At 30.9% G+C, this 14,213-nt stretch overlaps 2 protein-coding genes and 1 non-coding gene across 3 annotated transcripts; all 3 read right to left on the bottom strand.

Moving 5' to 3' along the window:
• Positions 1 to 2,962: 2,962 nt before the first annotated feature.
• On the bottom strand, positions 2,963 to 4,707 carry LOC109186512. The gene is made up of 3 exons (XM_019336520.1): positions 4,500 to 4,707; positions 3,533 to 3,643; positions 2,963 to 3,394 (listed from the first exon to the last, which is right to left on the bottom strand). The coding sequence occupies exons 1-3, from the start codon at positions 4,635 to 4,637 to the stop codon at positions 3,134 to 3,136; spliced, it is 510 nt and encodes a 169-aa protein (XP_019192065.1). The 5' UTR covers positions 4,638 to 4,707; the 3' UTR covers positions 2,963 to 3,133.
• A 4,107-nt stretch (positions 4,708 to 8,814) lies between these two features.
• On the bottom strand, positions 8,815 to 10,249 carry LOC109186511. The gene is made up of 3 exons (XM_019336519.1): positions 10,054 to 10,249; positions 9,848 to 9,958; positions 8,815 to 9,216 (listed from the first exon to the last, which is right to left on the bottom strand). Exons 1-3 carry the CDS (start codon positions 10,189 to 10,191, stop codon positions 8,947 to 8,949), a joined length of 519 nt encoding a protein of 172 aa, XP_019192064.1. The 5' UTR covers positions 10,192 to 10,249; the 3' UTR covers positions 8,815 to 8,946.
• Positions 10,250 to 12,209: 1,960 nt separating this feature from the next.
• TRNAR-CCU lies at positions 12,210 to 12,282 on the bottom strand. The gene has a single exon. It is a non-coding gene; the product is annotated as a tRNA-Arg (tRNA).
• Between the last annotated feature and the right edge of the window lie 1,931 nt (positions 12,283 to 14,213).

Here is a 14,213-nt window from a genome sequence, read left to right as displayed (position 1 = left end):
AAAAATTGTATAAGTTCTAATTATGAGAAACAAGCTTTAAAACGGAACTATTAGCATTTGACCTGATAAAAAGCTTTTTTCAACTTGGGATGTTATTATTAAACAAGTCCTTAATGCAACTTTTAAACTTGATAGCTAATGAAGCCAATTGTTTTTCCTTATATATAACAATAAATTGTAAGTGGTATTCATTATAACTATTGTGGGTTTCTTCAATTTGTACTTTATCTTCTATTGACATCCATAGCTGTTTGTGTTCTCTATTTATCGCAAGAAGAGCACTTAAAAGCTTTGAAGGGAACTTAGATTACTTGAGCACTTAAACTTGCTTGGATTGATTACAAATGAGGCACCCTTGAGGGGTATTTATACGGGTTCTACCTCCTCAATGAATGGTAGAAATCTATTTGATTTTATGGCTAAAATTTGTTCTCTATAATCCTCCATGACTGTCTACAAAACCAAGAGGATTCCCTAATGTTCTAAAATATTCTAAGGTATCACTACATTTTCTAGTTTTTTTTTTTTTTTTTGAGAACATCTTCTAGTGTTATGTACATGTTTCCAAACTATTCTATAACTTAAGGGATGATATGTACAAACTCTAGAAAACTCTAGAGTGGCGTAGCAAACTTCGAAATCTCGTAGGAATACTGTTCGGGCGGGCCATACACTAACTGGAGAGATTTTTTGGGGACAAAGTAAAACATGAATACATGAAGCCTGAGTAAAGCTGGACTGCTGGAGTGCTAATATTCAATTTAGAGGATGGATGCTAATAAACATTGTAACGAAATATGGCTGGTTCAGTTGGCATTCCTTTTGATTCATTAGCATGAAATTAAATGGTTGAATGCATATTTTATTTTTGGTAAAATTATGCTATAATTTCGATATTATAGATACATAATTTTTAAACTGTAGATTCATAATTGCTATACTATAGATTCATAATTTCTAAACTGTATAGTTATCAAATTATGAACATATAGTTCAGTGATTTGTGAATACAGAGTTCAACAATTGGAAATATGAACATAGAATTTTGTAATTATGAATATAGAGTTCAATAATATAATTATGAATAAAAAAGGATACTCATACTTGAAACATTATGGTGCTCTCTGGAACTTCTTCGCCGGCAGGGAAAAAGCGCTCGCCCGAGGAGCAAGACTTATTAGAACGAAGTACCAAGAAATCCTATCTTTCGCCTGTTATTGAAGCAAATGTGGGGTTCCAAACGGAAAAAGGTCAAAAAGCAAACTCCTTTCTTTCTTTTGCCTGTTTCTCGTTATTATGACTTCCCATCAAATATCTAATGAGCTAACTTTTTTCTTCATATTCATAAGTTTATTTTGAAGCTAATAAAAGAATTGTTGAGCCAAAATTCGCATTATTCAGTATTATCATTTCTGTTTACATATATTTGTTAGTTGTTACTGCTGTAAATAAGTGATGAAGAATGGACATACAGTTCTTGAATAATGAAATGTGGAGGCTGACAAGCTAAAACTTCGCGATAGGTAGGGGTCGAACCTACGACTTTCTACTTAGGAAACAGATGTTCTATCCACTGAGCTACAGACGCTTATTGTTCACCTTTTCTATTTATTTATATAAGTCTAATAGTTCTCGTTTTAACTATATCTGCCACATCGAATATATAATGTCGAGCTGTTAGGCCGTTTTCCTTTTTTTTTTTTTTAAAAAAAAAAAAAATAGATTTTGTATCTAAACTTTTTTCTTATTTTCATAAGTTTATTTTGAAGGTAATAAAAGAATTGTTTAGTAAAATTTGACATTATTCCGTTAAAGCATATTTATCAACTATCATAAAGCCAACACTTAATGTTAGTGTGTTGAACGTTAAAAATGTTACAAAATTATATTTTTTTGTTAAGTTTATTTTTTTTTAAATGAAAATATTATTTTATATGATGATAATATAGTGGTGGTGGTAATAATAATTTAAAAATGAGCAAATACCCAAAATGGTCCCTCGACTATAGCTAAATTCACAAATTAGTCCTCGACTTTCAATTTCAACCAATTAAGTCCTTAACTTTGCAATTTTAACACGATTTGATCCTCCGTCTATTTGACCGTTTGTTGACTGTGATTTTTGAGGATATATATGTAATTTCATGGTCCATCGTCGATTTTTAAGGTTCCGGTTGCATTTTGAGACCGCACTGTTACATTTGAATCCACTGCCGAAAAGCAATCTACCAAATCCGGTCCCCTTTCGTCATCCTGGAGGCCTCCATGTGCTCTGACGAGAGTTGCAGGTTCTTCTGGAGATCGTCGATGACGGCGCAATCGCCGGAGGTGAATGATGCAGAATCATGAAATTACATATATATATATATATATATATATATATATCCTCAGAGATCACGGTCAACAAACGATCAAATAGACGGATGACCAAATCGTGTTAAAATTGCAAAGTTAAGGACTTAATTGGTTAAAATTGAAAGTCGAGGACCAATTTGTGAATTTAGCTATAGTATAGGGACCATTTTGGGTATTTACTCTTTAAAAATTAACTTGAAAAGATATGAGAGACCGGAAAATAAAAAATTTGAAAAATTCTTTTTGATTAAAAATTACTGAAGTACAAAGAGTCAATATCGCCTCCACGCTCAAACTCACAACCTCCTATATGGGAGTCCAATCTTAGTGTCATTAGACCACAATGTCTTGGCTTATAATATTCCTTTTATTTGTTTATAAAAACAAGTGTCAATGTACGTAAATAACATTCATCATGTAATATATATATTCATAATATTCATTTTATATGTCCATAAATTTAACAATAATGTATATCATCATACGTGTCTCCATTATTCACTTTATAATAGATTCATAATGTTCCTTCTATATGTTAATTACTAAAAACAAAGCTAAGCTTAATCTGCATCAACATTATACTTAAGTAATGACTTTATGTACGTACTTAACAAAGAAAATATAAGTAGATTACAAGATGATATAAATATGTAATTGTAATAAATCCTGATTTCGAAATTAACAACATAGGCCACAAGAAAACTTATTCCAAATTCTTAAAACCCCATCCATTCGAGTACACATACATAAGTAATCAATCTCAGTTCTTCTGTCTTGTCTACGCAGCAGTTGCAGCATTATCGCAGTGATTGAAGCCATACCACACTCCTCTGGGTATAAATCTGTTGTATATAAACGTGACATACCTGTAAGCAGACATGTACACAGTCACCTTCTGCGGTTTCCAGCCGTCCGATCCCATCCTGTATAGATACAGATAACACACATCATCCATGCATGGCCCCTTAATCTTGAATCTATCCCTGGAACATCTCTCGAATGTATCCGAATCTGGGTCGTCGAGCCTTGCTACATACACCTGCATTTACACATTCTTTGTTTTCAGGAACGTCGTCGAAAATATCAGTTAAGGTCACAAGACAGAGTTTATTGATAGTAATTGCAGGTTTCTCTCTTCATTAAAAAAAAAATGGTCAAATAGGGTGGGTTTAATTACCTCATTGCCATAAGCATCACCAAATGAAAGGCTGATTTTATCTCTGGTGTATCTTACTGAGGAACAGCTTGTTCTGATGTCCACTGTGTATGAACACCTGTTTAAAGCAATCTGAATAAACCAGAAAAGGATCATCAATGCATGCAAATGGGATTTCCTTTTTTTTTTTTTTATATATATAATTTATAGGATTAATAATTGATGTTAGGGTGAATCTTTTGTGAGACCGGCTCATAAATTTTTATCAATAAGTGTATAGAAATGTATGCTTATGCGGAGAATGTAATAATGAGCGTGTTTGGTAAATAGCTATTAACTGATTTGGTCAGTGGGTTTAACTAGTTGATAACATTAGTTGATTGTAGAAAATTAAGGTGTCTAGTAAATTAGCTGTTATTAGCCAATAGCTGATTATATGCAAAATAATTTTCTAAAAAAGATGATAAAAAAATTGCTTTGAACAATTTTTTGAATTTTAGCATTTTGGAGCAATAAACTCTTACAAAAAACTAATTAATCAAACACTCATATTGAATCATTGATTGTTTAACCAAGTTAAACATCTAATAGCAGTCAAATAAGCCAAAATTGGTTGATAAGCTAACTATGTTACTAAATAGCGGACCAATACCAATCGTGAATAATTGTTTGTTATTTATAATACGGAGTAGAAAGTATATGTAATGTAATACTTTTAAATCAAAATATAGTACTTAGGATTGAAAAATTATTTATGAGACAAAATTTAATATTAATCAAGAATAAATTGATTAATTGTTATTAATGAGAGCAAATATAGTACTTTGTACTAATTAAGAAATATGTGATACTTTTAAATCAAAATATAACATTAGAAGTTGAGGAGTTACTTATAGTAAAATTATAATATTTATAAAAAATTCCACCTGTTTTACGGATGAAGATTCGTGAGACAGTTGGAGATTTTGAATTGAATTTATGAGTTTACCTGCTGGTTGGCTTTGGCAGTAAAAGAGCTGTTAAAGTGGGGCAATTCTGAAATATCTCTTGAAGCTGTAGATGTGGTGAAGAAGAAGAAGAAGATGGGAAGAAGGAGAAGTATGGAGAGCTTTCCGCCCATTTTCATGGCTACTTCAAATCCGGCCTGAGCCTATTAGATGTTCATTGAATTTCTATTTGCTGTCTCTTATTAATATTTGTAGATGAAACCTACAACTATTTATATTTTTCAATTATCAGTTGTCAAGCCTAATATAAGCTGGCAATTGAATCGTATACCTAAGTTTCACCCATTTTTCTTGTGTCGGACAATATATATACATTACGGAAAATATTAGGTTAAGTTAAAATATATAAGTACTTCAAATTTGCATTTATTAACATGAATGTTTAGATTGATTGAATGATGTACAACTTTATATTTATTAATGTATTAGTTTATTAAAGTTAAAATCTTATAATGATTTTTTTTTTTTTTTGAAATGAAAGTTTAAAATGTTAATGTGAAAATATCAAAAATTTTAGTTAACTCGTCTGATAAACTCCATAGCTCGAAGTTTTGGAGTTCAAGTCAAGAATTTTAAATAAACTCGACAAAAAAAATTAATAAGCCTGATAACCTAATTAACACCTCTAGGGGTGGTTGGGGGAGACGACGGTGGATAATTAGCCGGACTAATCCCAAGCCCACAGGATCTCGTCCTAGAATCACACCTCTAGGGGTGGTTGGGGGAGACGACGGTGGATAATTAGCCGGACTAATCCCAAGCCCACAGGATCTCGTCCTAGAATCACTAGCTCACTGCGAAAGTAAATTGTGAGTTGCGCAATTAGCTCACTGTTCTCCGTTCCCAGTGTTCATGTGCGCACAAGGAATTCAATCAGTAAAATTTCGCTGCTAAGAAGGGGTCAAACCTATGACTTTCTGCTTTGGAAATAGACACTCTATCCACTGAGCTACAAATATTCGTTGTATTTTATTTTTTGTTTTTATTATAATAAACAGAAAATATAGATATTGAGCTAGTGGACTTTTTTTTTTTTTTTTTAATTCTAGATTTCGTATCTAAACATTTTTTTTTTTCACTTCCATAAGTTTATTTTGAAGGTAATAGCGTAAGCTGATATATTTAATTTATATATATATAAAGGAAAATACTTAGTGACCTTTCCCATGTGGGAGGTCATGAGATCGAGTATCAGTGGAGGCGTTGTTGACTTTGTGTGCTTCATTAAGTTGATAAAGTATGTTTGAATAGATACTACAAGTAATAAAGTCAGTAGCATTCAAAAAAAAAAGAAGGATATATTAGTCAAGATCGGCATTGTTTAATTAGACATATATTATCTTTTTTATTTTTATTTTTAAAGACAATATATTTATCAACTATTGTAAAACCAACACTAGCATTGATGGACTAACAATTTTTTTTTAAGGAGAAAAATATCAAATGGGCTATTAAATTTATTATTTTTGTACCATCAGGTCACTAAACTTAAGTATATGCAATTGAAATATAATAGAAACAAAATATTGCAATTGCGATATTTTTCTAATATAATTTCTTTTAATGTAAATTGAGTTGAAAACATTTCAATCTTTTACTTCCAACTAATACAGCAAGAGAAAGAGCAACTATTTATACATACTATCAGTTGTCAAGCCCAATGTAAGTTGGCAATTGAATCGTATACCTAATCTTTGTCCATTTTTCTTGTGTCGGACAATATACATTACCGAAAATATTACTCAGTTGGCAAGGTTACAAGTTGGACTCTCAGTATGAGCATTCTATTGGTAATTTTGTAATTCTTTGTTTGACTTGATCAATTATGAACAAACTAAGTTTATTTATTTTCTTGTGGTAAGTCCTTTGTTAGTTAAAATCACAAGGTGGAATTTACCTAGTATGCACTATCTGATAGCGACGACTATTTTCATTGTCAATTCGGAGGGACATGGAACTCAATCCAGTCACAATTGAAGTGAGGAGCAATCTTGGCAAGATGATCCGCCACTTCATTGAATTTACGAGGGGCAAAGTTAACTAAGACATTCATATCCATTAAACTTGTGATTTGGGCTAATACCAATTAAGTATTTATGAATAAATAAATTGTCATGATGATTTTGGATAAGTGGTCCACACAATGTTACGTGGACCATAACAAAAAATATATTTTTAATATACTAAATGTACATTATTTTTGTATTGAATGTATATTATACAATATAATGTACACTCAGAACAAAAATAATGTACATCTCCTGAATACAATGTACATTATTTTTGTATTGAATGTACATTATTTTTGTATTGAATGTACATTATTTTACAGTATACAAAATATGGTTCACACAACTTGTATAGACTATGGTCCACACAATAATAATTGATGATTTTGCGCTTACCATTGCATTAAACTACTATACCAAAACTATTACTAATAGAGTAATAGCAACGGTGTAACTTTATTTTCTTATACTTGTATAACAGTTAGTGCTACATTACGATATATACTATCCCATCTATTTTTTTTTTTCAATTGTAGTTAAAAAATTATGATCATACCATCTGCAACTATTTAACTTCTTTTTTTTTTTTTTTTTTTTTTTTTTTTTTTTTTTTTTTAAAGTTTAATACCAGTTCGTATATTTATTACCAACTTCATTAGTATATTGATATAAGCATGCATTTTTTATGTTTCATTTCAACTCTATTCTTTTTCATCTTGGAGGAGGAAAAAGACTAAAAGGTGTGAACCCCTTTTTATCCCTACGACAATCGTTAAAAACCGTTGTCTATATAATTTTTTCTTGTAATGATTTTTAAATTTTTGTTTTAATATACATGTGAAGTAGTTATTTAAATTAAAAAAAAAAAAATACTACTAACAAAATTTAAAATAAATAAAATTTTATATACCTCTCATCTTAATATGCCTCTTAATTAAATTTGCACATTAATGTCAAGTTCATTATTTAACACAATCGAAGATAATGGAATTAATTTGATTGAAACTAACAGGGCGTTTGAATTGGTTGGAGGGAATTACAATTCTATTCCTACTTAATTTTCACATAATTTCGAAGATAAGCAAATTTAGTTAAAACTTTTTATTTGGCCTTATATATACACTGAGGCTCAAAACTTAAACCTCCTATATAAGGGAGCAACCAATTACCAATAAATCACAAGCCACTTGGTAGTTAATCTAATTAGTTGTCAAATGTTTTTGTAGTTGTAGTCATTAAATTGAAAAACTCCTATTAATAATCATTTAATAGTTCTATAATAGCAAGCTCTCAAGATATCAAATTTAGAGGAAATTGAGTTCAAAGAATTAAGATTTGTACTGTTTTGTACAAAGGTTGAAAATATTTTTATTTCTTTTGTGAATTCAAAAGTTTATTTGATATCTTATTCCTCAAATTCACTCTTAATGGTAGCAAAAGTTGGGGTGCAATGGTAGTATATTGACACAGTCATGAACGTAGTGTTTATTTTATTTCGCGTCAGGTAGGGGTCGAGACTTTCTACTTAGGAAACAGACGCTCTATCCACTAAGCTACAAACACTAATTGCTTTTTGTTTTTCGTTTTATTTATAACAAGGAATAAATCGATATTGAGCTAGTGGACTTGACATTTTTTTTCTAGATTTTGTATCTATACATTTTTTTTCAATTTCATAAGTTTATTTTGGAGGTAATAGCGTAAGCTGATATATTTAATTTTTATATATATACAAGGAAATATTTAGTTAAGGTTTGCATTGTTTAATTAGACATTTTTATCAACTATAGTAAAACCAACACTTAGCAATTAGCATTGATGGACTAACAATCTTTTTAGGAAAAAATATCAAATATATAGGCTATTGAATTTAACGTTTTTGTACAATCAGGTCACTAAATTTAAAAAGTATATATGCAATTGAATCAAAATATTGAAATTGAGATATTGTTATTAGAATTTGACTCCATAAAAAATTAATATAAAATTTTCTTTTTTGTGACAAGTGAAACCCCCAACCACTATTGTAAGGATGTATTATTGGGTAAGTCTCGCATTGTAATCCTAACTAAAAAAGGACTATAAAGAACTAAATTACCATATTTAATTTACTCATAACTGATCGACTTATTCGATTAAGAAAGTCAATATACATGTCTTATTAAAAATTGAACTTGTAACTTTGTTGTTAAAATATCCTAATTTAAACTGTAAGATATTATGGTTTCGAATTGGAGCAACACAACAAAGAAAAGATGACATAAATATATAATTGTAATAAATTAAATGAAATTAACAATATAGTCCACACGAAAACTTATTCCAAATTCATAAAAATCCACTCATCATTCGTGTACACATACATACATAATAAGCAATCAATCTCATCTCGCTCCGATCCGACTCAGTTGTGTCTTCTCTACACAACAGTTGAGATGGACGCAGCATTTTTGCAGTGATTGAAGCCATACCACACTCCTCTGGGTACAAATCTGTTGTATGTAAACGTAACATAATTGCGAGCAGAGATGTATACAGTCACGGTCTGCGGTTTCCAGCCGTCCGATCCCACCCTGTATAGATACAGATAACACACTTCATCCATGCATGGCCCCTTAATCTTGAATGTATCCTTGGAGCATCTCTCGAATGTGTCCGAATCTGGGTCGTCAATTCTTGCTGCATAAACCTGCGTTTACACATTATATTCTATGTTTTCAAGACCGCACTCAAAAATATCAGCTAAGATCATAAGGCGGGATTTATCAAAAGTTCTAACTGTAGCCAGTGGCGGAGCACCCACTGCCCCCCCTCAACCCTCTCTACTAATATATAAGCACATAGAAAAATCAGTAAAGTGTTTAGTAGATCAATGGGTTGAATCTTGAATATGAAGATGGAGTGTCCAAGGTTCAAAATTCACCTGTAGCATTTATATGTTTTAGCTTCTTGTCTAAGCAAATTCTTCAAACAAAATTGTGAAAGATGCAATTTTTTCTTAGAAGTGAGATCTCAAATTTAAGTACGCCCCCACTCACATTATTTTCTGGCTCCGCCACTGACTGTAGCTAGGGCCAGAAAGAGCTTGAGGTTTACAAAAGAATGCCAGCTAGGGCCAGAAGCAAGTCTAGGTTTACCAAAAATGTCAACTAGGACTAAAAGGTGGGATTTATCAAAAATGTTAGTTAGAATCATAAAACATAATTTACCATACACACTCTCCAGTAGTGGTTGCAGGTCCCTCAGTCCCTTGACCATTCAAAAAAAAAAAAAAAAAGACCAAACCAAAAAAAAAAAAAAGTCAAAGAGGGTGGGTTTACCTCATTGCCATAAGCATCACCAAATGAAAGGCTGATTTGATCTCTGGTGTATTTTACCGAGGAACAGCTTGTTCTGATGTCCACTCTGTATGAACACTGGGCTGCACCAATCTGAATAAACCAAAAAAAGGATCATGAAAATGGCCCGGGTTTCCTCTTTCTTTATAATTTATGGGATTAATAATTGATTTTATCTATCAGTTTACCTGCGGGTTGGCTTTGACAGTGAAAGACCTGTTAAAGTGGGGCAGTTCTGAAATCTCTCTTGAGGCTGTTGATGTGGTGAAGAAAAAGAAGAAGAAGGCAAGAAGGAGAAGTATTGAGAGCTTTCCACCCATTTTCATGGCTGCTTCAAATCCACCTATTAGACGATGACTGATGAATTTCTATTTGCCGTCTCTTAATATTTATAGTTGAATGTTTGAAACCTACAACTATAAATATATTTCTCAATTATCAGTTGTCAAGCCAAATGTAAGTTGGCAATTGAATCGTATACCTAATTTTTGCCCATTTTTCTTGTGTCGGACAACCGAAAATATTACTCCATAGTTGGCAAGGTTACGAATTTGACTCTTAGTGTAAGCATATTCTATTGGTATTTTTGTCCTTCTTTGTTTGATCTGGTCAGCTATAAACAAACTAAGTTGGTTTATCTAAATCTCCTTATGGTCCTTTGTTGGTTAGGATCACAAGGTGAGATTTACTTAGTATGCACTCTCTGATTTTCATCGTAAAAAAAAATAGGTTAAATCAAAATATGTACTTCAAATATATGTGCATTTATTAACATGGAGTATGATAAGTATTACTCCGTATAACATTTTATATTGACTATTTATGAATAAATAAATTGTCATGACGATCGAGCTATTTTTTATTAGGCTTATCATTGCGATAAACTTGTGACTTGATTTAGTACTAATTGTTAAATCAAGCGCTTACTACTATACTAAAACTATAACTAATAGCGACGGTGCAATTTTATTTTTTTATACTAGTATAACAATTAGTGCTACATTACGATATATACTATCCCGTCTATTTTTTTTTTTTTTAAATTGTGGTTAGAAAATTATGATCATACCATCTGCAACTATTTAACTTTTGTGTGTGTGTGTGTTTAGTTTAATACCAGTTCGTACTTCGTATATCTATTACCAACTTCATTAGTATATTGATAAGCATGCATTTTTTTATGTTTCATTTCAACTCTATTCTTTTTCTTCTTGGAGGAGGTAAAAGACTAAAGTGTGTGAACCTCTTTTACCCCTATGAGTGTCTGTGTGTATTTTTGTTGTAATGATTTTTTATTTTTTGTTTGAATATAGATGTGACATAAAAAATACAACTAACAAAATTTAAAATAAATAAAATTTTATATACCTCTCATCTTAATATGTCTCTTAATTAAATTTGCACATTAATGTCAAGGTCATTATTTAACACAATCGAAGATAATGGCTCTGTCTGAGTGAGGGGGTTGGCAGGGTTTGGGTTGAAATGGACTCAGCTGCGGTGGTATCCATTCTCAATAATGGTGTTCATGATCGGGGAGAAACGGTTGGGACTCTCGTGAAAGATTGCATGCATTTGTTAGCCCGGTTTGCCGTCACCAGGGTAACCCATGTGACAAGAGAATGTAACAAACGCGCCGAAGCCAGCTGGCTAGCGAACATGGGTCAAGTGATAGACTGGGGTACTCTCATCCTAAACAACGCACCGACAGGACTGAATGGCTTGCTCTTGGCGGACGCGTGAAGTGTGCCTAATCTTCGTATTAGGTAAGGCTCTCATGGAGGGCCTCCAAATTCACCCAAAAAAAAAAAAAAAAAACAATCGAAGATAGTTGAATTAATTTGACTGAAACTAAGAGGGTGTTTGGTTGGAGGGAATTACAATTTTATTCCCACTTAATTTTCACATAATTTCGAAGACAAGCAAATTACAATTCCGCAGAATTAATAAACTTCCCTCATTTTCAAGGAATTAGTTACAACTTTTTATTTGGCCTTATGTCGAAGTAGTCTTGATTTTGATGATAACAAATTAGTTTTTTTTTTTTTTTTTTTAATTGGCAAATATTTTTGTAGCTGTAGCCATTAAATTGAAAAACTCCTATTAATCATTTAATAGTTCTATAATAGCAAGCTATCAAGATATCAAATTTAGAGGAAAGAGAGTTCAAGAATTAAGATTTGTACTGTTTTGTACAAAAGGTTGAAAATAATTTTATTTCTTTTGTGAATCCAAAAGTTTATTTGATATCTTATTCCTCAAATTTACTCTTGTATGATGGTAGCAAAAGCTGAGGAGCAACAGTTCTATTAACCCAGTTAAAACATAAGGATTCTTCTATTTACGCGTCAGGTAGGGGTCGAACCTACGACTTTCTGCTTAGGAAACAGACGCTCTATCCACTGAGCTACAGACGCTATTTGCTTTTTAGTTTTCGTTTTAAAATATAACAACGAAAAATATAGATATTGAGCTAATGGACTGGTTTCTGACATTTTTTTTTTCTACATTTCGTATCTATACTTTTTTTTTTTTTTTTTTTTTCAATTTCATAAGTTTATTTTGAAGGTAATAGCGTAAGCTGATATAGTTAATTTATATATATAAACAAGGAAATATTTAGTTAAGATTTGCATTTTTTTTTTTTTTTTTGGAAACGATTTGCATTGTTTAATTAGTCATATTTATCAACTATCGTAATACCAACACTTAGCATTGATGAACTAATAATTTTTTTAAGAAAAAATATCAAATAGGCTACTGAATTTATCGTTTTTGTACAATCAAATCACTAAACTTAAAAAGTATGCAACTGAACCATAATATATATAGCAACTCCAAGGGGTTTCAGCGCCATTTTGCCAACTTTTTGATCTCTAAGGTGAAGTACCAAAACGGCATAATGCCATTCTTCTTTGCGTTAATGAACAGTGCCGCGCCATGTATGGCGCGCCATTGTTTATGAGTTCATCCACGACAAAGTGGAGAGGGGGAGAAATTTGTCCATTTTGCCCCTTTTTTTTTTTATAATTATAAATGTATCCTTTATTTGTTTTATATATAATTTTTTATTTTGTTAAATACTTATATTTAAAGTTTGTATTATTAAATATAAATTATATCATTATAAAGATCTCATCGAGACGATCGAAACAAGACTAATATTGAATATATATTAATTAAATTTTTAAATACATCAAACATAATTAAATGTACTAGATATTTTATCATTGTGGAATAAATTAAATTTTTAAAAATATTGCTAAATTCGTTTTTTAAATAATTAATGTTATGAAAAAATTTAATATTAATAAAAACTATTATTTACATCACAAGTTATGTTTTATATTAAACTAATTAAGTTCAAACTAAGTTATATTAAACTAATTAAATTTGAACTAATAATTGAGAAATCAAATTATTTTAGTGTAAAAATTTGATGTTTTGGTGTAAATGGATTGAAGATGAATAAACTTTGGTATGAGAATATGCTAAGAACATTCCTTCTGATGTGATATTTAGTGGAGAAATTTGATGTTTTGGTGTTGAGTAGGTTGGAGATGCTCATAGAAACAAAATATTGCAATTGAGATATTGTAATTAGAATTTGACTCCTGAAAAATTAATATAAAATTTCTTTGTTGTGATAAGTGAAACCCCCAGTCATTGGGTAAGTCTCGCATTGTGATCCTAGATAGTTAGCAAATTAAATGACCACCAAGAACTAAACTACCATAATTAAGTTACTCATAATTGATCAACTTAGACTAAGAAAGCCAGTAGGCATGTCGGCTATGTTTGGCAAACCTAGCTGAAAAGGTAGCTGAAAGCTTAAAAGCTATAAGTTAGGAGCTGAAAACTGAAGAGCTGTTAAGCTAGCTTTTATGTTTGAAAGTGTTTGGTAAAATTAACTTTTTGATAAGCTGATAAATGTAAAAAGATAAAAAATTACATTTTCATAAAATTTAAATTAGTTTGTTTACATATTAAAATTTAACATTTTATCTTTAAAAAAATTAACATTTTAAAATAAAACTATTAGCATAATCATAATCTAGTATCCCATAATGAAGTAGCAATATTATTGAGAATCTCATTCATCTAGTAATAGTAATAGTAATAGAAAATGGCACTTTCCCCCCTAAGTTATATACTTATAGTACTTTTCTCCCCTCAATTATTCATTTAAGCACATTAGTCCCCTCAATTATTCTAAAAGTGGCGGCTTTCCCCCATGATATATTAAATTGACATTTCTACCCTTAAAGTAAACAACATTTTATTTATTTTTCTTCTCCAACAAATTATTTCGTATACATAGGGATGACCACGGTTCGATTCGAACTGA

Source organism: Ipomoea nil, unplaced genomic scaffold, assembly GCF_001879475.1.
Source record: "Ipomoea nil cultivar Tokyo-kokei standard unplaced genomic scaffold, Asagao_1.1 scaffold1407, whole genome shotgun sequence".
NCBI lineage: Eukaryota > Viridiplantae > Streptophyta > Magnoliopsida > Solanales > Convolvulaceae > Ipomoea > Ipomoea nil.
The sequence above is the reverse complement of the archived record's forward strand: the minus strand, read 5'-3'. Positions and strand labels throughout refer to the sequence as shown.